The sequence below is a fragment of the Dipodomys spectabilis genome, unplaced genomic scaffold (genome assembly GCF_019054845.1).
Source record: "Dipodomys spectabilis isolate Male_0828 unplaced genomic scaffold, ASM1905484v1 ptg000288l, whole genome shotgun sequence".
In the NCBI taxonomy this organism is placed as follows: Eukaryota; Metazoa; Chordata; class Mammalia; order Rodentia; family Heteromyidae; genus Dipodomys; species Dipodomys spectabilis.
Window position 1 is genome coordinate 180,748 of NW_024870965.1, and position 25,598 is coordinate 206,345.

General features: G+C 46.5%; 1 protein-coding gene across 1 annotated transcript in view; it reads right to left on the minus strand.

Annotated features, from left to right (window-relative positions):
* Nucleotides 1–25,598, minus strand: part of Nav1 (neuron navigator 1) — a 71,948-nt gene that overhangs the window by 20,411 nt on the left and 25,939 nt on the right. Inside the window, exons 3-13 of the mRNA XM_042701141.1 lie at nucleotides 13,990–14,128; nucleotides 13,290–13,587; nucleotides 11,432–12,125; nucleotides 9,924–10,367; nucleotides 9,380–9,421; nucleotides 8,591–8,739; nucleotides 6,618–6,788; nucleotides 5,525–5,577; nucleotides 4,374–4,451; nucleotides 938–1,021; nucleotides 633–744 (exon numbers count right to left, since the gene is read on the minus strand). Of these exons, the coding sequence (XP_042557075.1) occupies nucleotides 633–744; nucleotides 938–1,021; nucleotides 4,374–4,451; nucleotides 5,525–5,577; nucleotides 6,618–6,788; nucleotides 8,591–8,739; nucleotides 9,380–9,421; nucleotides 9,924–10,367; nucleotides 11,432–12,125; nucleotides 13,290–13,587; nucleotides 13,990–14,128 (2,264 nt within the window). The remainder of the gene's footprint in view (nucleotides 1–632; nucleotides 745–937; nucleotides 1,022–4,373; nucleotides 4,452–5,524; nucleotides 5,578–6,617; nucleotides 6,789–8,590; nucleotides 8,740–9,379; nucleotides 9,422–9,923; nucleotides 10,368–11,431; nucleotides 12,126–13,289; nucleotides 13,588–13,989; nucleotides 14,129–25,598) is intronic.

Sequence of the window (25,598 nt, forward strand, 5' to 3'; positions counted from 1 at the left end):
TAGGTGGGGGTTACGTTCGGAGTGAGGCAGGTGAATAGCGGGAAGAAGAGCTTGAGGAAAGCGGCAGAAGCTGTAGTATAGTGTGAAGGTAGCTGCTGGGGAGCAAACCAGGGCCCTATATATACAAGACAAGGGCACCACCTGCAAACTCTATCCCCAGCACACAGCCCACAGATATTTTGGTGTCAGGCTATCTGTAGCGAAGTCTGATTGCTAAATGCCGAGGCCGCCTTGTCACATGACACTCGTGTGACTCATGTATCTATCTTTGGCTGTGTCATCTGCAGAGAAGACTGACTTCCTCTCCCTTGGAGACATGAGGTGACCATCAAGAAAGCTCACATACACGTATGTAGAGCGACACATTTGTGGACAGATGTGAAGTGCTCTGCTGGTGACTGCCTTTGACAGCTCTTTGGTCTGAAGGCTGAGAGGCCTTGCAGTGGATTACAGATCTCCTCGACCAGCCTTCATCCCCTGCAGTGATAGTCATCACTCCTCACTAGCCAGCCCAGACATCATATTGGAGGGAATTTCATATGAAAGGTGGCACATTGTGGGACGAGATGGAAATCTGCACTCATCCTCTTCACCCTCTCTGTTCTGCCTCGGTGGGGAACAGAACACCTTACCTTTGGGTGTGGCTTCTGAGGCATTCAGGGCTCCCTGAATGACCGCCTGAGCTTCAGAGTTCTTTTTCTTCAGGAAGTCGATTGTTTCTCGTAGATCCAGCAGCTCAGTGTCCTAAGCCAGGAAGGAAAATAAGGTCAGCACTTGGAGATGGCTGGGCAGTGGGGTGGGCCCTGGAATTCTATGCATCTTGACAGAGAAGGGCAGGGAATTGGAGCAAGGAGAATCAGGGCAAGGGAAACTGTCCTGGTGATTGAGGAGGGAAACCCGGGTCTCGGTGTCTAGTATCCCCACCCACGCCTCTCACCTTCTCCTCCGCTGTTTCTGCCAGATGTCTCAAGCGAGATGTCATGTTCACCAGGCTCTGCTCAAAAGCAGCCACTAAGTTAGCCTGAAACAAACACATAAACAGATCATCTGTTGCATGAAGCTAAGGGAAAGAAAATGACTGAGATGCAAAATAGTTTTAGCTGTTTTTCTGTCTCAGAGCTGGCCCAGGTCAATGAACCTCTTAGTTTTAAAATATTGATTTCCCTGAGCAGACGGTGAATCAGCTTCCTGAATAAGGTGAGACCATCTACAGGTCATCTACCAGAGGTGGCACTGTCTCTGCTCTGTGTGGGATGGGAGTGGAAGGCTGATGGGGGTGCGGGTGGGGGCATAAGTCTCTGGAAGGGTTCCTACAGTTTTGGTTTCCCTCCACAGTGAAGTGTGCTCACTCCTGTCATACTAAATAACCTCCCCACAAGTCCCTTTGGATCTTTCTTCCTCTGCCCCCAGAGTGACTCTTTCTTCTTTTATTATTTATTAAGTAGTTGTAAAAAGGGATTACAATTTCATAGATTAGGTTATGAGTACAATACTTCTTAATCAGTGTTGTCCCTTCGTTTCCCCCCATATCCTCCTTGCTCCCTCCCTCCTTCCCCTGACCCTTTCTCCATTCTTAATCTACTTCTGCTCTGGAACTACTTGTTTCTGGTTTCTTCAGATTCTACTCTGCAAGATGGGAGGGAAATGGCTCGAGACTTCAGGTGCATTCTGCAGTTTGGCCACCAGAGGTCAGGTTGGCTTCGTGAAAGGTGCCCGGTCTGGAGGGGGCCCACTAGACGCAGGCTGCATCAAGGTGCTGCGGGGCACTAAGGCCATGTGGAATGTGACTACAACTCTAGCTGACCAACTGGCAGCAAGATGTACAAGAATGGTGAAGGGAATGAGGCATGGGACTCAGAAGGATGCTTGAGGAAGAAGAAACAACCAACCATCAAGGAAGGCATCTGACTAGGAGGCAATGCATGTATTCTGGGCAGGTCCTTCACACAGGTGCAACGATGTGACAGCCTCGCTGCTTCTCATTGGTTGGGCTCGCTCTTGTTTTCACAGCTGCCCATGACAGATGCCTGGAAGCTTACTGGAATGGGACTATGGAAGTTGCCTCTTGCCTTGACTTCCTGCCAAGGATCCTGAGCAGACATGTGGTGACCTAAGCAGTTTTCTTTCACCTTTGAGTATGTGTGTGCCCGCACGCCAGTACGGAAGCTTGAACTCAGGGCCTAGGCACTGTCCATTGGCTTTTTTGCTCAAGGCCAGTGGTCTATCATTTGTGCCACAGCTCCACTTCTACCTTTTTGGTAGTTAACTGGAGATAAGAATCTCAGGAACTTTCCTGTCTGGGCTGGCTTCGAACTGTGACTCTCAGATTTCAGCTTCTTGGGTAGCTAGGATTACAAGTATGAGCTACCAGTATTCAACCAACTTCAATCTTCTTGACCTCATCTCATTTTCTCCTCTTATCCCAGTGTCTGTCTGTGGACAGGCAGCTTGAAGTCCTGGAAATCTACTCAAGAGTACTGACTGGAGAGAGCCACTGGCCTCCTGTGTGTTTTTCTTTTTGTTGTTTGTGCTTGTATGCTTTTCTAAATCAGCCTCTCCTCATCTAGGGGACTGAGCTTTCCTCTCCCACCCTGTCTCCTACATGTCCTCCCCTTCCCCTGAACATTCCCCTAATCCCAAGCTCAGACTAGGGTGCCCACAGGACCACGGGGCTGTGTGCTGCCCCAGAGGCTAGCATTGGGAGTGGTAGGTTGTTCTGAAGCCCTTTCCTGTCTTCAGCTTCCGTTGTTTGGATGTTGCATGCACACTTGGCCATAATTTGGTCCAAAGTCAGGACATCTTGAAGAGAGCTGTGGGACCTTCCCAGAGTCCTGGCATCTCCTGTGTGAAGGCGGGGCTCTGACCCTTGGCAGAAATATGTATCACGATTCCGAACTCACCGTGCCGGGGTGTTTAGTTTGTTCTCCCTTAGTCGAATGGAACTTCCTGTTCTAAGAAAAATCACCCTCTAAATTCATTTTCTTGGCCCTCCCCCAGCTTTGACAGCATGATGCCGGACAAACTACAGTATAAATGAATCAAACAATAATGTTCTTTGCCTCCCCGGCGGCTCTCCCTATCCCCATCCAGCTTCTCTCCAACACAAGTTTCCTAGTGTGTGCAGGACGTGACTCTGGCTGCTGGCCTTGATAGGCATGCATAAGGTGGTTCTTTTTTATGTTACAATTCTCTGGGTCCCCAGGTGTGGGAAACAGTGCTTGGTAAGAGCTTCTAACAAACCACCAAGTACAGAACTTATAATCTAGTAGGTTGGGCAAAGAGAATAAAGAGTGTATTGGAAACAAAATTTGGGAGAGATTTTGGGGGTAGTTTCTACCTGATTCCAAGGGACAGACCCCAGGCCTGACAGCTGGGTTCCCCGGGGAGGATGGGAAGAGAGAAAAACCAGTAAGCACTGCGGAAATTGCAGACATGGTTACTTTGTGCAAACACTTGGAAAGCTCCTGTAGATCCGGCTCAGCTGGTGTTTACAGCTTTGGGGGAAAATGGCTCTTATGTTCTCTGTTTGCATCTCAGTCACAAGGGAGAAACTACCACAACCTGGTTAGACAAGGCAGTTCCATTCCCATCTCAGAGAGCAGAAAAAACTAAGGCAGAAAGGAAGACAGTGACCATACTAGATGAATGCAGGCACAGCCGGTCTTTGCTGGCTGCCCACGAGCTACCAGGCAGGGCCATTTGTGAACCAGGTACCTGGCTAGCATGGTGTCGTGGTCACCGCACAATGTGAATGACAATTCTGGGCCTGTTCCCTTACTTGGCATGAGAAAAGGCATGTGCTACCCCAGGACAACGAAAAGGGCCTCGAAGGGCTCAAGAAGTACAATCCATTGCTATTTTGTTCACAGCCAACGGCAAAATGGCTTTTGCCTCCTTGATGAACCTCTTTTCTCTCTAGGAAGGTCAAATACTAACTGCTAGATGCCACCCCATTTGTACCTTCATTAGAGTAGGGGAAAAATGTCTTCTTTCATCCTTCCCTTCTCTTTCTCCCTCCTTCACTCTCCCCTTCCCTCCCTCCATCTTGCTCTTTCTGGTTTTTTTTTTTTTTTGATCCAGTCTTGCTTTGGAGCCCAGATTGTCCTCAAACTCAAAATGTTGCTGTCTCCATCTTGCAAATGCTGGGATTACAATTGTCTATCACCACACACCACTCATCATGGCTCTTTACAAGGGCTCAGGAGGTAAAGAGGTAAATCTCAGGAGGTAAATCTTCTGTTATAGGTGTGTGCAGAAACTTGCTCTTTTGCAGTGTAAACCCATGACAGATTTTGTAAAAAACTGTCTGAAATAGATCAATCTAACTATGACCAAAACAGTGGCCCAGGGCTTTCTCTTCACTAGACACTCACATTGGCGGAGAGTTGGGATGTCAAGGTGGCCACCTTTTCCTGGGATGATTCCAGTTCCCTACGAAGCTTCCGGATTTGCTGCAAAAGGAAGAGAAAAATCGACTACTGATGGCAGAAGTAAAAGCTCTGGAGGGAAAATGGGGTGCAGTGGTGTTAACAAGCAGAGACCAAAGCTTTGCACCCTACCTCTGACTGCATCCTCTCCTCAGCCTGAAGGGAGTGCAGAGGAAAGAAAGAGAAAGCAGGTGGTTACTATGGCGGTGAAAAAGGCAGGCCTGGGAAACAGGGAGGGAGAGACTCAAAATAGTATGATTCAGAGGTACAGAGGTGCTGTCCTGGTCCCAGCTCCTCACAGGGCTGAGCGCAGAGCTCAGGGTTTACAGATTTCTCTGGTACTTATCTCTAGCTCTCTCTCTCTCAGCCAAGAAGGCTAGGAAAGGAAACTTTGGTTGTTCTGACAACCAATTCTTTTGTCATCCACTTGAAGGAGTAAAAATTAGAGGGCAAGGCTGAGCACCAGTGGTTCACCCTATAATCTTAGCTACTCAGTAGGCTGACATCTGAGGATCATGGTTTGAAGCCAGCCCAGGCAGGAAAGACTCCTATCTGTAATTAACCAGCCCAAAGCAGGAAGTGGAGGTGTGGCTCAAGTGGTAAAGCACTAGCTTTGAGTGAAAAAGCCAAGTGAGTGTGGGAGGTACTGAGTTCAAGCCTCAGTACTAACACACACACACACACACACACACCATAAAACAACCTAGGAATCAAAGGACATCTAAAAGTGTATGCAGCACCCCATAACATAATAAAACATTTGGTCAGTTCCGTACATTATTGAGGTCCTAGATGCTTAGAAACCTCATCTAACCTTGCCATCAACGCTTCTCAGCACCACAGGAAAAGGGCTTGATAACAAGGAGATCTTCCCTTTTCTCAACGGAGAGGAACACAAAGCACCAGAGTTGCTTAGGAGTTGGTGGTGAGGCCAGAAAGACAGACCCCTGAGGCGCCCAAATGAGTGGTCGGAGCCCAGGCACCTGCCTCTGCCCCAACCAAAGGGAGGGGAAAGGGAATGAGGGAGGGCAGGAGGGAGGGCAGGAGGGAGGGGAGAGCAGGGAGGGGGAAGGAAGGGAGGATGTAAATGCTCTTACTGAGGAGTAAGTGGAGGAGGCACTGGAGGCCAGGGAGAGCACGGAGCCATGAACTGAAAGAGAAGCAGAACACAGGGTTAGTGGAGCGTCCCCGGGCCCACGGGTGTCTGGCAGGAGACTAAGGCAGGAGTTTGGATTCTGGTTCTGGAGCAGCAGAGTCTCCCCACCCCCCCACTGCCCTGCACCCACCCGCTGGCATCCCAACAGCCCCAAGGCAGTCAGGAACCTGAGGAGAGGGGCCCAAATTGACAGCTTCCCTGCTGCTACCTCCTCCAGCAGCCCAGGCCTTGTGGGCCCCTGCTCAGCGTGCTCCGAGGCTCCAGAGACAGGAAGGGAGGTTTTCATGATCATCTGCCATCTTGTCCTCCCAGTCAGGGAAGTATTTTTATAAAACATCAGAAGGAGGGACTTTCTCATCAGAGCTGCTCAGAATAAATATCCCGGTTCTTTCTAGGCCTCTCCTGGCTCAGTACTGGGAATATTTATTCTGATCATTCAGTAGAGCCTATTGCAAGAACCGAAGCATGTCTGCAAGGAATGCTTCCCCCAATGAGCATCCTGAGAGTAATAATGGGGGTTCTAATGCACCCCAAGACCTGGTCTCCCAGGAGCAGTTTGCCAGTAGTCACACCTTGATCACCACCAACAAACAGATGGCCGTCCCAAAAGCTAATCTTTGGAACGTTCTGGAAAGAGCAACAAGATGCCTAGTTCTTTGTAAGGATTACATCCCTGCATGTCTGTTCTAATACTGGAGAGACTGTGGGGAGGAAAGACTCCAACTCGAACTTGGAGGACAGAGGCTCTGGTTTTCTGAGCATCCTGATGGGGCACCATATAACCCGATCCTGACTTCCCTCCCCTGGTCCCTGGCTAGATGCACCATCCCCAAGCCCCAGTGCTACACAGGGCCACCCAAGGTTTCTGGGCCCCCAGACCCTTCAAAGGTATGGGAAAAAAAGAACTGAAATGGCCCAAACTGATGTCCTATGGATCGTCTATGTGTTGTGTGGTGGCAGTGGAGGTGGTACGGTGGGTGAGGGGACCCAGCAGAGCTGGAATGAGTGTGAACCGCGCTGGCATGAAGTCTCACCGTCGTCCGTGGGGTCTCGGAAGGATCCTGACCGAATCATTCCCTTGGGTCTCTCGGCCAGGGACAGGGTGCTCCCCAATTGGGAGCCGCTGTACAGCTCGAAGGCCGCCTCGTGGGTGGGGATGCTGTTGGAGCGGGTGATTCTTGGCGTGGTGGCCGCAGTGGGACTCACTGGAAGGACAGAGGGGAAGGGGACAGGAGAGGGAGGGGGAGGCGGGAGAAGAGGCAGGGTCGTCAGCTCTGGTCCCTTGGGGGCCGGAGCACCAGGAGCATGAGAGGCAATGGGAAGAGGGGGGGAGAGGAAGGGGCGGGTGGGGCAGTGCTAGTGTGCAAGCAGCTGGTGGTTAGGAGCGGGGTGAGGGGGGTGGGGGGGATCCCTCCTGGGGAGGTTGAGCCCTAGTGGGGAAGGACCCTGCATCTGGGATGAGGGCCTCCCCTCAACCTTGCCTGCCTTGGATCTGTTGTTTTTGAAGGTTAGGCTGGGGGCCTTGGCAGCTTTCCCGAAACCTTCACATCACGGGGATGTGCTTGGGATGAGGATGGATGTTGTGGTTCCCTAAAACACAGCTGGCAGCTTGGGAAGACTCGGAGCTCCAACCAAGACTCAGAGCCGAACGATGAGAAAGAACCAGCCGGCAAAGGGACCAGGCTGTGGGATCCAGTGGGATCCATTATAGGAGTGAGAGTCTCCCTGCAAAACGGGGGGGCCCACTAGGTCACTTTAGGTCAGCTCTAGAGCATCAAGAAATGCGGCCCTCTCTGCCCAACACTCCCCTGGCTTGAAGATCAGACAGACAGCAGCTAAAAGTGTTGGTTAGGCTATGGACTCTACTTTAAACCTGGGCTCTATGGACTCTTGGAAAGCTACAGAACCCTTCCCCCTTTGCCTGTTGCTGGAAAGACAGCCTTTCCAGGCTTGTGCCCTCGTGGAGTTCATTCGCCTATTCTTTTGCCCATACACTGGCACATAGATGCCTAGCCTGCCTGTAAAGACCTGTGCAAAAAGATTCTCCATCCGGGTCTTGAATCTACAAGGAGATCACTGTTTAACCCACTTCCTCAGTCTGTAGCACATGTACTTTTCTTCTTGTTTTGCCCTCAGTGCAGATGGAAAACAAGCCTACCCCATCCTCCATTTAATAGGCTTTCAAAGACCAGATGACCCTGACCAAAGGCACAAATGACCCTGATTCCCAGTCTTTCCTTAAATTCCCCACAGTCATTGCACAGGCAGGTTACAGGTTGTCTTACATCAACTGCTTCCTTTCATTCAGCTGAAAGATGGGATGAACTTGAAAGAGATACAGCAAGTGAACAACAGGCTCTGTCCTCAAGAGGCTCCTAGGAGGCCAGTCCTGACCCAGTGCTTTCCAGAACCAGGCTGCCGTGCCGCCATGCCAGGCCAGGCTTCCTCCCCTCCCTGCCTCTGAGTCACGGAGCCAGTTCTTTCTCTCCCAGCTTTCCCTTGTCAGGCTTTCCAGGGGGTATGACCAGGGCATGTCTTGGTCACCCCTGCCTTCAGGGACAGGATGACCCTGGCTCAGGCAGAGCAGTTTGGGAATCTGGATTTCCCTGGGTGTAGAGGAAGATCTCAGCCTTCTCTATCAACAACCTTTTTCCCTGCTTGCTTCCCAACAGCCTGACATGGCAGCACTGAAGCTGGACCTGATAGCATTGACCTTATCAGCTGGCCCCGGAAGGTGCTGGTGTGGCAGCGACTTTTGAGAAGCTCCCTGTCTCCAGGGTCCTTAGGACCCTTAAGGACTTGTCTCAAGGGGTAACTTTTCAGTTCAGGACCTTGGAAAGCTTTGCCTTCAGTCCTAGCTTGGGTGGGTAAACTGAGGCACCTCGAAGCAACCCAATAGAGCATGAGAAAAAACGGAGATGAAAAGTCCAGGGCCAGCTTCCTGGCTTCACCTTCAGGGTGAACCCCACTTCATCCCCTGTCACAGTGCGCGGCCGGAAGCACTGACCTATGTTGGTGAGCTGGCCCTTGGCACTCAAGGACATGGAGAGCGCAGGGGGGGACGGCAGGTCTGCCTGGTCATCGGATTCCGGCAGCCCCCCGATGGTGTGTGAGTGTCGCCTCTCCTTGGTCTCCTCCTGGGACTGAAGCTGGTACCTGCAGGAGCAGTAGAGAAACTCGGTCTGGGCCACTACAAGGCCACACTAGGGGCTTAGCTAAGTGGACGTGTCTGAGCTGGGCTGGAGTGGGAGATTCTGAAAATGGTGCACGAAAAGGAAGGGGCATCCTTCCTAGAACCTCTGGGCCATGCTGAAGGACCAGCAGGTACTCAAGAGAGCTCCTGGGTGGGGGCAGAAAGGATGGAGGGGGCCTTAGAACTTCTTCTCCAAGGCTCAGGACAGAGCTTGATGACTCCACGAGTAGCCTCTCAGAGCACAGCAGTCCCTACCCAACTGATCATGGAGGACCTGGTGTCTCCTGTCCCTTGCACATCTCAATGGCCCCAGGGGTACACTGGGAGCGAGGAAAACAACAGCGAGGAAGTTCAGGCAGGATCAAGATGGCACAGGCCAGCACAGGTGAGTATAGCATTTCCATGTGCAAACCTGTTTCTCCCCTGTCACTGAGGAAGGCCATTTACTGTAGCAGCTGACTCACAGGCTGGTAAGCTTGGGCAGGGTGCTGGCTGGCTTTAGTGAAGGACTGGATACAAATACCTTGGCTACAAAGCCAGTAACTTCATGCATGGGGCCTGGAACAAGTCAGGTTGGGCTTTTCATAGACTGAGGGTTTTTACCTGAGCCCTTTCTTGGGAAGGGTATTCCGATCCCGCTGATTACTGTGGAGATAAAAAAGAGAGAGGGTTGGGGAAGAGAAGATGTGGGTCTATCTTAGAAAACAGAGGTCTGAGAGGTCCAGACTCAGAACATGGGACATCAAACTATGAGATCCTTTACTGCTATGAGCAAAATAAGACGAGACAACCAAGGAAGCCACCAACGTGGCTTACAACTTGGGAAATTTACCTGACATGGTAAATGTTTTCTGGATTAGGAGTTAAGGTATAGTTTGCTATTTAATAGATCACATTATAGTGGGTTAAAGAAAAGGAGATACAACAGGAAGGGAAAACTAATGATGAGATCTTGGAGAAGTAATTTAATATTTTGGGCACTGGTTTTCCCATGCACATGAGAATAAAACAAATACCCAACCCACGCATCATGGAACTGTTGTGAAATTATTTAAAACATACAAACAAATCACAAAGTATCATTAGTAGAAAAGTGAAGTCCAAAGCACTGAGGCAGGCTCAGAGTCTGCTGTCTGCACCCACCTACCTGTCCAATTGTCCTGCCCTGGGGCTTCCACTCCAGGTCAGCTCTTCAGTCTCTTCTTCTGAGGGGGCAGCAGGGGCAGCAGGAGGGGTGGGGATTGGGGAGCTGCTGGGAAAGGCACTGGGCAGGCTCATTGGCATCTGGAGGGATTCCATGCTCCTGTGCAGGCCTGAGAGTTTGGGATACATGCGGCTCTCCTTGGGGACACTGAAACCGCTCATGAGCTCCAGGCCCTGGGAGAAGCTGGCTGAGTTAATATTGAGGATGGGTGCTGGGCTGGGGGTGAAGCAAGAAGGGAGAGGACCCCCAGTTGCTGAGCTGGTAGCATGCAGATCTGGGACCTTTGAAGCAAGGGTGTCGCTGGACGTTGGAAGATCCAGACTGTTGGAGTTGACCTTGTCTAGATTGGCTAGTGAGGGGGGCTTGACAAAGCTCTTAGCTGTGGCCCTGGAAGAAGTGGAGAAAAAAATAAAGTAGGATGACAGAATTATAGGTAAGAGTCAAGCCTCTAGTTTCCTTGTCTACTGGCTATTTACTAGATACAGAGGTTAATCTTGATTCAGTTGAGAAATCAATTAGAAGATGTCATATATGATTTAGGGCACCTTTAATTTTGTGTGTGTGTGTGTGTGTGTGTACACGCGCATTCCTGTAATGGGGCTTGAACTCAGGGCCTCACACTCACTTAACTTTTCTGCTCAAGACTGGCATTCTACCAGACTTAAGCCATACCTCTACAATTGTAGTCTTAATTAGGAGCATAAAAGATGAACATGTATAAACAAACATAGTAAAGTCTACCCATACAGGTGCTAAAAGGAGGGTAAATGTTGACAGCAAATGGTATAAGCAATTAAGTTTTGATTATAGTTTGTTTTTTTTTTTACTTTTTGTTTATATGCCATCACTGGGGCTTTGAACTCAGAGCCTTGTACTCATGCTTGGCTTTTTCACTCAAAGCTGGCACTCTACCACTTGAACTGGTCAATTTTTTGCTGGTGAATTGGAGATAAGAGTCTCACAAACTTTCCTGCCCAGGCATTGCAAACCCTGAGTCTCACATCTCAGCATCCTGAGTACCTAAGGTTATAGACCCTTGAATTGTTTTGAATGAGGGAGCAGAAACTTGATATACCAGGGGCAGGAGATGAGGATAAAGGCCCATGCAAAGGCTTAGAGACAAGAGTGGACAGTCCAGGCCATACTAAGTCTAAAGAGGATAGGGATATGAAACAGAATAACAAATCAGAGCTGGGCACTCGTGGCTCATAGCTATCATCCTAGTTATTCAAGAAGCTGAGATCTGAGGTTCACAGACTGAAGCCAGCTGGGGCAGGAAAGTCTGTGAGACTTTTATCTCCAATAAACTACCAAAAAAGCTGGAAGTGGAACTTTGGCTCAAGTGGTAGCGGACTAGCCTTGAGCAAAGCTCAAGATCAATATAGGAACAACAACAACAACAACAAACGAATAAATCAAGGAAACAAGGAGAAGCTCCCTAGTGTAGGTACCTGAGAGGGGTTGGTGGCAGCTCTGCTAACTTGGTGGCTGGAGGGTGACTTGCTTGGTTCTTGGGTGTACTTTCTGGGGAGCCAATGCTCTTCAGGGAGATGTTGTCTGAGTCCAAGGCCACTGCCTTAGCTTTGGCCTTTTCCTTTTCCCGATCTGTCTGATTGACAGGAGCTGGAGTGGTCCGCCCACTGGCGACCTTGGAAGGCTCCTTCAGTCTGGAGGGTGTAAGACCTCCCTGCTTCGTGCTGAGGAGACTGGGGTCAATGCTGCTGCTCACAGGGCGAGGTCCACCCCGACCGCCGGTCACACTCATAGAACTGGACTTAGCAGGCCTGGGCAGGCTGCGGTACTGGATGTTGGAACGAGCTCCAGGAGCCAGGAATCCAGGCTCTGCACTGTTGGACACATCCAGGCTAGTCTTGCGTCCATTTACCGGCTTGACAGGGATGCCTGAGGACTTCTGGATCTTGCTAAGAGTGGCTGAGCCACCCGTCTGCATGACTGTGGCTGTGCCTGTAGCAGGAGGAGGCTTCTTGTAGCCAAAGGATCCTGAAGTGGAGGGACGTGCGATGCCTGAGGGGGGTTTCTTAGCATCACTCAGGCGGTCCCGGCCAGCATCTGAGGAGGAGCGTTGTAACCCAGTATTCTTCACTGCCAGCTTACCCTTGTCTGTAGCTTTGCCTTCAGATTTGCCTGCAAGACGACAGGAAATGACATTAACAGGAGCCAAGATCTTAGAAGTCTTTTTCTCTCTCTGCATGGGAGAAGGGAATGTTATTAGTGTAGAGAATTTTGGAGGCCTCCCACATGGGTGCGCAGAGAGTGGATACGTGTCTTGCTAGAGGGACTCTGAGCGGGAGAGGTGAGGGGCTAAGCTTTTGCTTTGGTTTGTTTTTATTGTTATGCTTTTCTGTTCTCAGAGTAGGATGGTCTGCTTTGGTTAAAATGGCAGAGGCGATCACAAAGATGACTGATAAGGAAATGTATCTAATGACTGGTCAAGAAAGGGAAAAAAGAGGGCTGGGAAGGTGGCTCTGTGGTAGAGTGCTTGCCTCATACGCATGAGGCCCTGGGTTCAATTCCTCAGCACCTTATAAAAAGAAAGGGAAAAAAGGACAGGGAGCAACGGAACAGGGTAGAACATATCTAGTGGCAATGAGAGAGTTGAAGGAAATGTTGATGAAGGCCACTAGTGATATAAGGGGTCAGCTTTGGGAGCAATGGAAATTGCTCACTCTATTCATCTGATTTACTTTTCCTTAGGACAGTCCTGGAATGTCAAGGAATCATCTTATGAAGCTAAGTACACATGGGAAAGGAAAGAGTCTCTGAACAGAAGATATTCTCTACCTCTTCTACCTCTCATTAGTTGTATGATGGTAGCCCGACCGCTTGACCTTTTTATTATTCTGTTTTGGTTTTGTTTTGATGTGCCAGTACTGAAGCTTGAACTCAGGTCCTCATGTTCTTGTTTGGCTTTTTTTTTTCTCTCAAGGCTAGTGCCCTACCATTTGGTCACACCTTCACTTCTGACTTTTGGCTGGTTAACTGTAGGTAATCTTTTGGATTTGTCTGTCCAGACTGGATCCTCAGATCTCGGTCCCCTGAGTAGCTAGGATTACAGGTATAAGCCAGCAGCTTATACCTGGCTTGCTACTCGACCTCTTTAAGTTTGTTTTCCTATCCATAAAATGGAGCTAATAATACACATCTTCCCTAATTTAAGAGGACCATCACAAGATCAGATGAGAAAGCATTATGCAAACACTTGTTACCACTTCATGGATTAATGGCCTTTAGAGGAAGAACCAAAGAACTAGGTCAATGCCCTTATCCCCTTCTTTATTTTGGGCTCACCTGCAACTTTGAGGGCACTCTGGGCTGTATGAGTGATAGGGGAGGTGACGGCCACCGGTGGGGTCTTGCCCTTCTTCAGGGACCCCGGATGTCCCAGGCTGATGGGCTTCTTCAGCTCTCCACCCTTGGACGAGTCGTCGCAGCTCTCAGGCCGCTCCCTCCGCCACTTAGAAGTCCCAGGCTCCATCTTCAGGCTGCCACTGTCGTACTCCAGTTTCTTCGGGGTTTTCTCCTCTGATTCACTAAACCAGCTCAGCCCACTTTCTGCCAGAGAGCGTTTCTCTGAGTCTGTGCGCAGCTAAGGAGAAGAGCAAGAGGCAGAGTGAGAAGAGCTAACCCAGGGGATTTAGTTTGGTGGGCAGGCAGCCCAGAGTATTATGTCAATCCAAGGTCTCTACCTACATGTCTAGGGGCTCCACAGAGAAGGTAACATGAGTCTCCCTGGGTTTCTTTTCTTTTCTTCTCCAGTTGGAAGAGCTCTTACCCATAACACTCCAGATAGGTGTGAACATAGAACTATGACAACATTTACTGTCTTGGAAGCCTTAGCTTTTTTTCTTTTTCTTTGGCAGCTCCAAAAGAACTCGGCTAAAATCCTGTAGGATTTTAGGACTCCCATGGAGTGGGTGTGTATGTACAAACGCACACACAGCATTGCCCAGCTTGCCTTGAAGCTCATCATGTTTGCACACTCACGTACCACTACTGTGGAGTTCCTGCGAGAAGCAGTGGGAGTCGTTGGGAGGGAGTTGAGTGAGGAGCTGGCATTGAACTCTTCTGAGCTGAGGTTGTCCGAAGCATCACTGAGCCCACTGCTGAGGGAGCTGCTCTCGTCCCAGCTGCAGGATGGGAGAGAGAACACAGGGAACACAGAAGACAAGGTGAGAGATAGGCTTTCCATATTGATGGAAGAATGGTTTTAGATCTTTCTAGACCGTCCCTCCAGAAGAAACCTACGGCTGTGCAATCTGGGTTTACCAATAACTCAAGCATGAATCACTGGCGCCCCTATACCACTTTCTTGTTCAATTCTTGTTTGCTATTTCACTGTTCTTTGCTGATCTATATTTAGCCTCCTAGAACCTTCCTTCAAAGGTTTTATATTCAATGTCTTTCCCTGAAAACTCCTTCAGCCTTCACTTCTGGTTTAGAACCTAAAATTGAACACAGGAGCATGTGTTCATACTTGTAGGAATTAATTTCTAAGTCCTCATATCTGTGTTTCGAGCAGGCTTGTTTCTGAGCTTTGCATGTGTGCAAAGACTAAAGAGGCTAGAGATGATTTTGTGGGGGGGGAGAGAATGATTTCTTGGGGGGAGAGAATGAGCTGGTATTTGGAAAACTATTCCTTTTTTTGATTTATTTTGAGTTTCAGATTATGGAACAAAAATCAGCCATACAAGTCATCTAAGAGCCTGGCCCAGATTTCAGCTGGCCTCCCTCTAATTCCTGTGCTGGGAATAGGAAAGTGGGTGGTTTGGACATTTGGCTTTGCTTGCTCTGTAGTGATTTATTTGTATTTGTATAAATACACTGAGAAAGAGCAAAGAAAGCATGAGGATTAGAACACACTGAAGAGTTATTTAGATTTTATTACTATTAAATATAGCCATTATTAAATGACACCCAACCCTCCCCCAGGACATATGTTAAGTCTCTCTTTTGTGCAGGGCTAACATATCACCTCCCCCATTTCACAAGAAGAGGAGATGGAAGGAAGATCAATGCTGATTTTATGATCCTATCAGCTCTTATGGGTCCAGATAAGATCTCTGGCGAGCAAACAAACAAACTATTCACAGCATGTTCTCTTAGGTCAAAGACAGAGGAAGTCTGTAGCACTGAATCTTTCATCTGAGATTAATTATCAGTAATCAAGGTCCTGGAACACAGTAAGCTCTTGCTACAGTCCAGACTTCCAAAATGAACCTTCCTTCGCTCTACATTATGGCAAGCATATAGTGCTGAAAGGCAGCCGGAGTTTATCTTGTTGGCGTTCAAGCCCTCCTGTTCCAAAATTCCTCCTGAGCTCTTTCCTGTGAGAAAAAAAAGTATAAGCCTAGTATCAAAGGAGATTGGCCAGAGAATCTAAGGATTTCCTAGCGAAATTCTCTCCCATGTTCTAAATAAAAGGACAATTATGTTGTTTTTACCTACAAGGGTAAGCATCTCCTTTGGCGCACTCCACTGGAAAGAACACACGTGTGCTAGTACTAGAATCTGAACTCAGGGTCTGTGTGATGTCTCTTAGTTTTTTCACTAAAGGCTGGCACTCTACCACTTGAGCCACACCTCTAGTTTCTCAGTTTGTCTACTCAAGCTAGCTTTGAGCCCAGATCTTTAGATCTCAGCCTCCCAAATAGCTAAGGTGATAGATGTGAACCACCAGCACCCACTTACTTTCTATCTTAATTTTACCTTGTACCTAAGTTTTGTTTTGTTTTGTTTGTTTTTTGCCAGTCCTGGGGCTTGAACTCAGGGCCTGGGCACTGTCCCCGATCTTCCTTTGCTTAAAGCTAGCACTATACCACTTGAGCCATAGTGCCACTTTCGACTTTTTCTGTTTATACTGAGGAAGCCAAGGCTTCATGCATGCTAGGCAAGCGCTCTTCCACTAAGCCACATTCCCAGCCATTGTTTTGTTTCTAATGACAAGGACTCACCATATAATTCAGGCTGACCTGGAACTATGCAACATAGGCTGCCTTTGAACTTTTAATACTTATTTCTTGGCTTTCTGAGTGCTGGGATTACAAACATGGGACACCACACCTGGCTCGAAGTGTTGTTTTTAATAGCATATCATTGTATCTTTTAAGGAGACAGTATCTTCATTCTCTAAGACATCCATCCATCCATCCATCCATCCAGAAGGGCAGGATTACAATCTTTGCAGTTTGTGGTTCCCATTTGCTTTGTTCTGTTTGTAAACTGATGTTGCAGGCTTTCTAGTATGACAAATGATGTTTGGCCATTTGCTCCCATGTAAGATTAGGACATTCTCTATGTTACTAGAAACTCTACACATAGAGTAGGATCACTATGGCTTTAGGATAGAGAGGTGAGGATTGGACTGATTCATTTAAATGTTTTTCTCTTGGGCTGATCAGATTTCTTCAAGATGAGTCATCCAAACTCTCTCTCTCTCCCTTCCTTCCTTCCTTCCTTTCTTTCTGCTGGCCCTTGGGCTTGAACTCAGGGCTTGTCCCTGAGCTGTTTTTGCTCAAGGCTAGCGCGTTAGCCCTTGAGCCACAGAGCCACTTCTGCCCTTTTCTGTTATGTGGTGCTGAGGAATCAAACCCAGGGCCTCATACATATGAGGCAATCACTATCACTGAGCCACCTTCCCAGCCCAAGCAGTTACCTTTCTGAGAGTAGTTGGAGGAGAGGATCCCAGAGTCTAGAGACTTTTTACATAAATGTTCAAACCATTCTCCTGATTTTAGTTTTACTGCTATTTCCACAAAGGTATCTGATGCTGTCCCTGAGCTCTTTTGCTCAAGGCCAATTTGAGCCACAGCATCACTTTTGGTTTTCAAACTTTTTTGGTCAAACTTTTTGAGGTGTATAAGGTGTCAATATGAGTTGCTGCCAGCTTCTTCAACTGCTAGGCTTTGCATTTAGCTTTATGGTTAATAGATTAGTTCACACTTGTCATTCTGATTTTCAGCATCCCCAAATCTTATTATTCCTCTTTCTTATGTAGCCACGCAAAAGGAACGTCCTTTTTTTTTTTTTTGTATAATCAGCTACTGCAGAAAAGAAACTAATGAATGCTGCCCATTCTGAAACATACAACTCCTTAGTATAAGAATAGAAAGTCTTTGGAAAAGATTGCAGCATTTATCAGCTAGTGAATTGGAGCGCAGGGGTAAATGCCTAGTCACTGAGGTAGCAGGGAGAAAGAAAGGTAGCTTAAATATGGCACCAAAAAGAATAATAAGGAAGACAGGGCTCAGACTCATGGCAGGGTATTACCTATGCTGTTTGCTAGAACGAACACTTTTATGTGTGTGTACCAGTTCTGGGGCTTGGACTCTGGGCCTGAGCACTGTCCCTGAGCTTTCTCACTCAAGGCTGGTGCTCTACCACAGCTCCACTTTCAGCTTTTTGATGGTTAACTGGAGATAGGAGTCTCATGGAGTTTCCTGACCAGGCTGACGTCAAACTTCAATTCTCAGATCTCAGCCTCCTTAGTAGCTAGGATTACAAGTGTGTCCACGGGCACCCACGTAAGAAAGAATTTCCATGTTCACCCTAAGGTAGATTTCTTATCACCCTCCTATTTTTCTTTGTATTTTTTTCTCACATCTATCTTTTTCTTTTCTTTTTTTCTGCTTATGTGGTGCTGAGGAATCGAACCCAGGGCCTCAGGCATGCAAGGCAAGCGCTCTACCACTGAGCCACCTTCCCAGCCCCTCACATCTATCTTAAGTGCAGATAACAACTGGGTAGCAACAAGTATGACCTCAATCTACTAGGACACAAAAGTAGAAGAGAACTCAAGAGACTTTTTCTTTTACAGTCTAATCTCTTCCTAAGTCCAAACAACAATCACTAACAGGCAAGACATACCTGAGAGAAATGATGTACAAGTTTTTATTAGGGAGAATTTCTCAAAGAACTATGAGACCTTATCATTTGTATCTATCTTCAGAATAGAAGAGGAAATGAGTATGATAAGCCTATGAAAGATGAGGTTAGATACAAAGAGGCCAATGGAAATGAATTCCTTTGTCAGTGGAATTTTCTAGAGCAGAGCACTGGAACAGATTACACAGGTAAATGAAAGAATTTTCTCACAGGATATTTATTTGCCCATTTGCTGTTCTTCTATATCCCCGATCCTTCCTCCACCATTTACACTTTTCATTCCACTAACAGCATCCTCTTTTCTTCTGTTCTCTCATCAAAACGTGGGCATGTCTTCACCTTCTCTTTTCTCCATCTTGTTCATCAAGAACTCTCACTTGTCAGGCACTAATGGCTCATACTTGTAATACTAGCTACACAGGAGGCTAAGATCTGAGGATCTGAGGATCTAAGTCATCCCAGACAGAAAAGCCCACTTATCTCCAATTCATCCACAAAATACCAGAAATGGAGGTGTGGCTCAAGTGGTAGAAAGCCACCCGTGAGTGAAGAAGCCAAGTAAGAGGTGAAGAACCTGAATTCAAGCTCCAGTACTAACACAAAAAGATATCCATGAACCACATGAACATAGTACAGAGATTCAACTTACCGCCAGACCTAGAAAATTTGGTTTTAAGTGCTACTAACCATATCTAAAGTTAAATTCTATTTTGACTGGGCAAACAGCCAATGAGCATCTATTATTTATAATAGTGCCACTTGCATTTAAAAAAAAAAGAGAGAGCAGCTATCCAGAATGATCTTATAATCCAAATGTAGTAGAAAATTGGTAAATAAAACAAATAACACCCTGGAGATGAAGCTAGCATACATAAAGACTATAGAGAGGGAGTGATTTAGTTCCCTGGTAAGATTGAAAAATACGTTTTTGTCAAGCTAGAATACTGATCAACCTAATGCTATCCCATCTCTCCATTCCCATTCACTCCCAATTCCTGTGTCTCCAGGATTCACCCAACCTCTTTACAGAAACACAGGGTTATAGGAGGAGTTGGTCCCATCATGACTGTGCAGTGGTCTGTGTGCTGCTGAAGATTCTAGCATGATCCCAGAGATTTGACATTAATGGACACAAATCCCATGTATCTTATGAGAATTTTTTTCTTTCTTTAAGGCCCAAGTCTTAAGGAAATACCCATCAAATACTAGAGCTGACACCTTTATGTATCCTTGAAGAATGACTGTCGTTTGCTTCCTGAATACAACATTCATTGTGGGGTAAATTTATAAACAGCCCTCTTCTGGAACTGGCAGTTTTCTACTGAAATTCCTAATCTAATCAACAACACAATTCACCTTTTTCTACTAGGCCCTTAAACATACATTTATAAAACACTTGTCCATTAATTCTAGCATCTGGGTCATCTGTAGATCTTTTTCTATTGGTTACCTGTCTCTGTTTCTTCCTGAGTCTTGTAACTTTCTAAGATATAATCCTAAAAAAGGACATCTTGGCCAGGCGCCGGTGGCTCACACTTGTAATCCTAGCTACTCTGAGATCTGAGGATCACGGTTCAAAGCCAACCCAGGCAGGAAAGTCCATGAGACTCTTATCTTCAATAAACCAATAGAAAATCTGAAGTGGTGTTGTGATTCAAGTGGTAGAGTGCTCTTCTTAAGCTGAAGAGTGCAGGGACAGCGCTCAAGCCCAGAGTTCAAGCCCCACAACTGCCAAAAAAAAAAAAAAAAAAGACATATCCCCTCCTCTATTAGGCTGCTAGGACTGAGAACTGGGCCCACTTAACCCAAGCAGGGCTAGGGCTGGGCTTCAGTTAAACTTATCCATCTCGGGCTGGGAAGGTGGCTCAGTGGTAGGGTGCTTGCCTCGCATGCGTGAGATCCTGGGTTCGATTCCTCAGCACCACATAAACAGAAAAGGCTGGAAGTGGCACTGTGGCTCAAGTGGTAGAGCACTAGCCTTGAGCTGAAGAGCTCAGAGACAGCGCCCAGGCCTAGAATTCAAGGTCCATGACAAGAAAACAAAACAAAACAAAACCAACCAACCAACCAACAAACAAAACAATAACAACCAAAAAAAAAAGAATTAGGGGTAAATGGACATGTATTTGCCCGTGATTAGGGCTTCTTATAGTTAGTCCACTGGTGACTTTCCAAAGTTTGTATGAAGTTAGTCTGCCATGGGTTTGTGCTTCCTCATGCCATGGCCCTAAGATGGAAACAGCCATGAACTCCTTCCTTCCTAGGAACTTACATCATTGCTCCTTCCTCCTGGAACTTACATCAGTTATAATATCTTATATCCACACATATGTATCATACATACATGCATATAGATATATATTTAAAGTTACAATATTTGTCATTTGTCAAACTTAATCCTGTAATTACACAAGAACTAGTTATTGTGACACTATACTCTCCTGTTCAATAAATGAACCCCTTGAGTGCCCTTGGAATAAAGCCCTTCTTCATCTAGGCAGTACGAATGGCATCTGATTATTCTCCTGTCTCCTCACCCTCTTCCTAGCACTGATAGACAGTCTCAGGAACGCCGTGGTGTGCCCCATCTCCTCGCAGGGTGAAAGGGGGGACTGTGAGTAGCCAGCGCCAAGGAACACTGCCCTGTTTGTGTCTGTGCAGACACGCGGCAATGCACGGGGCAGGCCTCGCTCCTCCCTCTGGGAAAAGCACCAAGGCTCACACAGCTCTTGGCTAGGACTGGTCACCCCTCCCAGACCTTCCTCATACTGTCTGCTCCCCATATTTTGGGACGAGCTATTTCATGGAACTGGGATGGCCAAGGGAGCCTGCAGGCACACAGAGGGCCAAGGGTGTGGGCTAAGTGGAAGGGTGGACTAGCTTGTGATTACATCGGAAAATATTCTGTTGCTTCTCTGTCCCAGCATGATTCCCAAAAGTCGGGCTTGAACACTGAATCCCATGGTTCTCCTTCTGTCCAGATTATGCATGTATGACCAACCAGTACCCAAGTCTCTTAATGGATTTACTAGTTGATGGGTAAGAGCTGGAGGTATGGGACTGTACTTTCTACTCTGAGCGTAAAGAAATACCTTCAGTGCAACAAACTGGTTATCAAAGCTTGCTTTCTCTCTTATTCTCTCTGGATTATTTTTACTCATCAGTAGTATTTAGGGAATTTGAAGTCTAATGTTGACTTTCTAGGAGATACATAGGACATTGTGCCTTCCCATGTAGGAGAGAGCTGTCCTTACTATCTAAACTGGAAACAGGCTTCAAGAAGCTGGAAGCTGTTTGACAAGACATTGTACCCAAATTGGAGGAACTCAATCATCAAACCTACCATGAAGCCAGTTTGGAGGCAGAAGTCTTTCTAGTCTCCATCACCGAACCAACCAAAGTACATACTGGAGTCCATCAAATACACTCATGTCAGACAGGACAGAGGGTACAACATTCAGAGCTATAACTCTTCCTATTATCTCATGTGCCAGAGTGCATGGATGGTGGCTGTCAGTCAACCAGTTAATAATAGCCAGCCAGGGCAGTTAAATAAGAAACAATGACAAAATGTAAATCAGACCAGCATCCGATAGCCAGGTTCAGTGGGAGGCTAGCAATCTGATAATGTGTTGTGGGTAAGAGTGTCAATAAGCCAGGAGCTGTTATCTCTGGCCTATAATCCTAGCTACTCTGGAGGCTGAGATTAGAGGTGATGGATTAAAGCCAGTCCAAGCAGGAAAGTCCCCTGAGACTCTTATCTCCAATAAACTACCAAAAACAAAAAAGTTGGAAGGCTGGGGCTGAGAAGGTAGCTCAGTGGTAGAGCACTTGCCTTGCATGCTCGAGGCCCTGGGTTCGATTCCTCAGCACCACATAAGCAAAAACCGGAAGTGGCGCTGTGGCTCAAGTGGTAGAGCGCTAGCCTTGAGCTGAAGAGCTGAGGGTCAGCGCCCAGGCCCAGAGTTCAGACCCCACGACTGGACCCAAAAAAGAAAAAAAAGTTGGAAGGTGAGTTGAGGCTCAAGTGGTAGAGCAATTAGCCTTGGGCAAAGAAAGCTCAGGAACAAAACTCAGGCCTAGAGTTCAAGCCCTAGGACTGGTTAAAACAAAACAAAACAAGTGAATATTTCTTAGGCTAGAGTATCTTATGATATCTTTTATGAATCTCCAAATATTCTTGGTACTTTAAGGAGACAGGGTTAAAAAGGTAGATGTGCAATCAGCCTAAGTTAGAATTAAATATATAAAGTCTAAAAATAGATCTGTTCTCTCAAGGAGGCTGACCTTAGAGGCTACAAGTGGATGGAGCTGACCTCAATGAATGCACTTCTGTGGGCCAGAATTCATTCCTCATACTTAAACATTTCCATAACATTCTCAGAACTATATTAGGAAAGAGATAAGACACAGCTTTCCTTGTTCACTACCTAGAGAAGACATTTGGGTACATGATGGATAGATGAGCTAGATTAGGTCTTACGAAATTATCAGTGCTGCAGATACAAAGTAGTTCAACCACAAGTAAGTTTATTTGCAGGCTTAGTCTACATTTTAGCACCTGTTTGCGTCTAGAGTCTGATAGTGGATTCTAAACTCTTAACAGGAAGAGACCAAGTATCTGTGACAAATGACAAAAATGACTTTTTTGCCTAAGCCTAGTTTAACACTTTGACCAAGAGAAAACATGTTTGGAACGGTCTTCAATCCAAAGTTCCAAAGAGATCTCTTCATTCATCATCTGAGCTTTCTCCAGGCCATTTCTGGAAGTGAGCCACTTGGCTGTAAGTCGTGCCATAGTCCCTCAGGACCACTTAATCATGGAGATGTGGGCTCCTACACAGGGAACTAGCCAGTGATGTTTCATCTTTTGTCCCTGCAACAAGTGGACGCTCTTGTGGTGGGTTTTGTTCTTGTTTGTTTTTGCCGATACTGGCACTTGAACTTTGGGCTTAGGTAGGAACTGTCCCTTAGCTTTTTCACTCAAAGTTGGAGCTCTACCACTTAAGTCACTAGCCTTGGGTGGCTAACTGGAGATAAGAATCTCATGGATTTTCCTGCCCAGGCTAGCTTAGAACCATGATCCTCAAATCTCAGCCTCCTGATGGCCAGGATTACAGGTATAAACAACTGGTACCAGGTCAACTAGTTCTCATTTTTAACAAGGTGATATCTAGATCTGTATTACAAGCTGCATGAGTCTACTGGGTATATAATATGTGGCTAGATCCTGTTGAGATCACAGTAAGATTTCAAACCTTGGTAGGGAAAAAATAATATTGTGTATTAACAGTTTCTAATTTAGTCTATTAATAATTTCTGTCAGATACATATTAAAACAATAATCTAAATTTACTAGGTAAGTGTTATTAGTAATTTGCTAGGAAGTGCTCTATGAGGGAGAATGATGAAATGGATAACATTGATCAAGATTCCCTGTACCCCTAAATTAATATTTTGAGTTGAAACTCCTTGGTACAACTACTGAAAGATAATAGAAGATATTAAAAAGAAAAGGACACATTATAACTAATTTCACCTTTAAAAAGTGTTTCTATTAGAAAAATTTAAAATTACGTATGTGGCCTTTATTACATGTTTATTAGAAAATACAAATCTAAACTTGTGGTCGGTGCAATGTCAGCTGTGAAGAGCTGGAATTCACCAGTTGCTATTGTAGTTACATTTGGGCCATGCTTGAAAAAGCTATGGTCTGCAGTTGACCTTCATCCGATTCTTCACTTTAGGGCATCAAATATGGCAGAATTGTCAAGTGCACACATTGATTAGCCACAGTCTTCAGAGGATATTCGATAAGTTATAAAGGATTAAAAAAGATAATGGAAAAAATAATGGGAACTTAAAAAAAATAATGGAAGCATTTAGAGTGTAAGTGGGCAATCCTGTGATGCTTTGCTTTGAAAATTCATCCAGACCACCTAGAAAAGCTTGTTCTCAAAGTCAGTTACCTCTCTTGCTCCTCACCCCCATGTGGCCTGAGAGAGCTCCAAGAGCAAGGGGGAGTGGAGTGCCTGCTTCATTTCAAGTCTGTGGTTTGGCTGGGATCACAGCAAGCCAGCCTGATCTGGCCAACAAAGCCAAGCAATGGGAGAAGAGGATGAACTGCAGAGTGAGAGATTTAGAGGAAGAGAGGGTGGATGGAGCAGAAGAGACGCCAATGTAAATGATTTAGAGTTAAGAGTCTGCCAAGTCTTAAGAGTAAAAGATGACTAAGAAGAAGGGACTCTAAAGAACAAGGTAACTAGAGTCTTATATGGAACTGGAGGATGTGTACAACTAGGAGAATTTATTTGGCCCTCTTGATATATTGGCAGTAAGCTCATATTATTCAAGAAAACGAATGGTTTCAATAAGTTGTTTAAAGATACATGCTAAATTCTAGTTGGAGTCCCAGAACTACTTGATTAATTTGTTCAACCCTGAAACGCTAAGGATAATTTAATGAATGAACAATGGGCTGGAAATATTGAAAAACAAGAGAAAATAGTCATTACAACTTTGGAGGCCCCCCCCACCCCACCACTTTGGGTATCCAAATGGAAAGGTTACAAAGATGAATTCCACAGATTTTGGAAATATTTCCTGAAGATCAAACTTCAGTGAAGGGAAAGCCTAGAAAAGTATGTCCTGATACTTTCCTGTTCCTTGGTTATGGCGTTCAACTCTGAAATCACAGATTTCCATTGTTCGCTTTTTCTCTTAAGTCAGTCAGCTGTAATTTCTACAGTGACTACCAAAGTTCCCTGTGGCATTTAGAAAAAGAGTCAGAATAAATAAATACAGAGCTAGTACACCACCAGAAATAAAAAATAAAACAAAAACAAAAACCACCCTGATGTGCATCCTGATGAGTATTCTTTCTGTGTGTGCATGTGCATGTGAGCCAGTACTAGGGCTTAAACTCTGGGCTTGGGTGCAGTCCAGACTGGAGTTCAAGGCTAGTATTCTACCACTTGAGCTACAGTTCTGCTTCTGGCTTTTTTTTTTGGCCGGTTGTGGGCCCTGAACTCTGGGCCTGGGTGCTGTCCCTCAGATCTTCAGCTCAAGTAGTGCTCTACCACTTGAGCCACACTGCCACTTCCAGCTTTTTCTGCTTATGTGGTGCTAAGGAATGGAACCCAGGGTCTCATGCATGCAAGGCAAGCGCTCTACCACTGAGCCACCTTCCCAGCCCTGCTTCTGGTTTTTTTTTTTTGGGGGGTCTGGTTGTGAGGCCTGAACTCTGGGCCTGGGCGTTGTCCCTCAGCTCTTCAGCTCAAGGCTAGCACTCTACCACTTGAGCCACCACGCCACTTCCAGCTTTTTTCTTTTTTGCTTATGTGGTGCTGAGGAATCAAACCCAGGGCCTCAGGCATGCAAGGCAAGTGCTCTACCACTGAGCCACCTTCCCAGCCCTGCTTCTGGTTTTTTAATAGTTAGCTGGAGATAAGAGTCTCAGGGACTTTCCCGTCTGAGCTAGCTTTGAATCTTGATTCTCAGATCTCCTCTTCCTGAGTAGCTAGGATTACAGGCATTAGACTCCAGTGCTTTGCTCCCTTAGCACATTTTCCCCCCAACGGTTACTTCTGTTTTTTGGGGGGTTTTTTTGGGTCTAGTCGTGGGGCCTGAACACTGGGCCTGGGCGCTGTCCCTCAGCTCTTCAGCTCAAGGCTAGCACTCTACCACTTGAGCCACAGCACCACTTCCGGCTTTTTT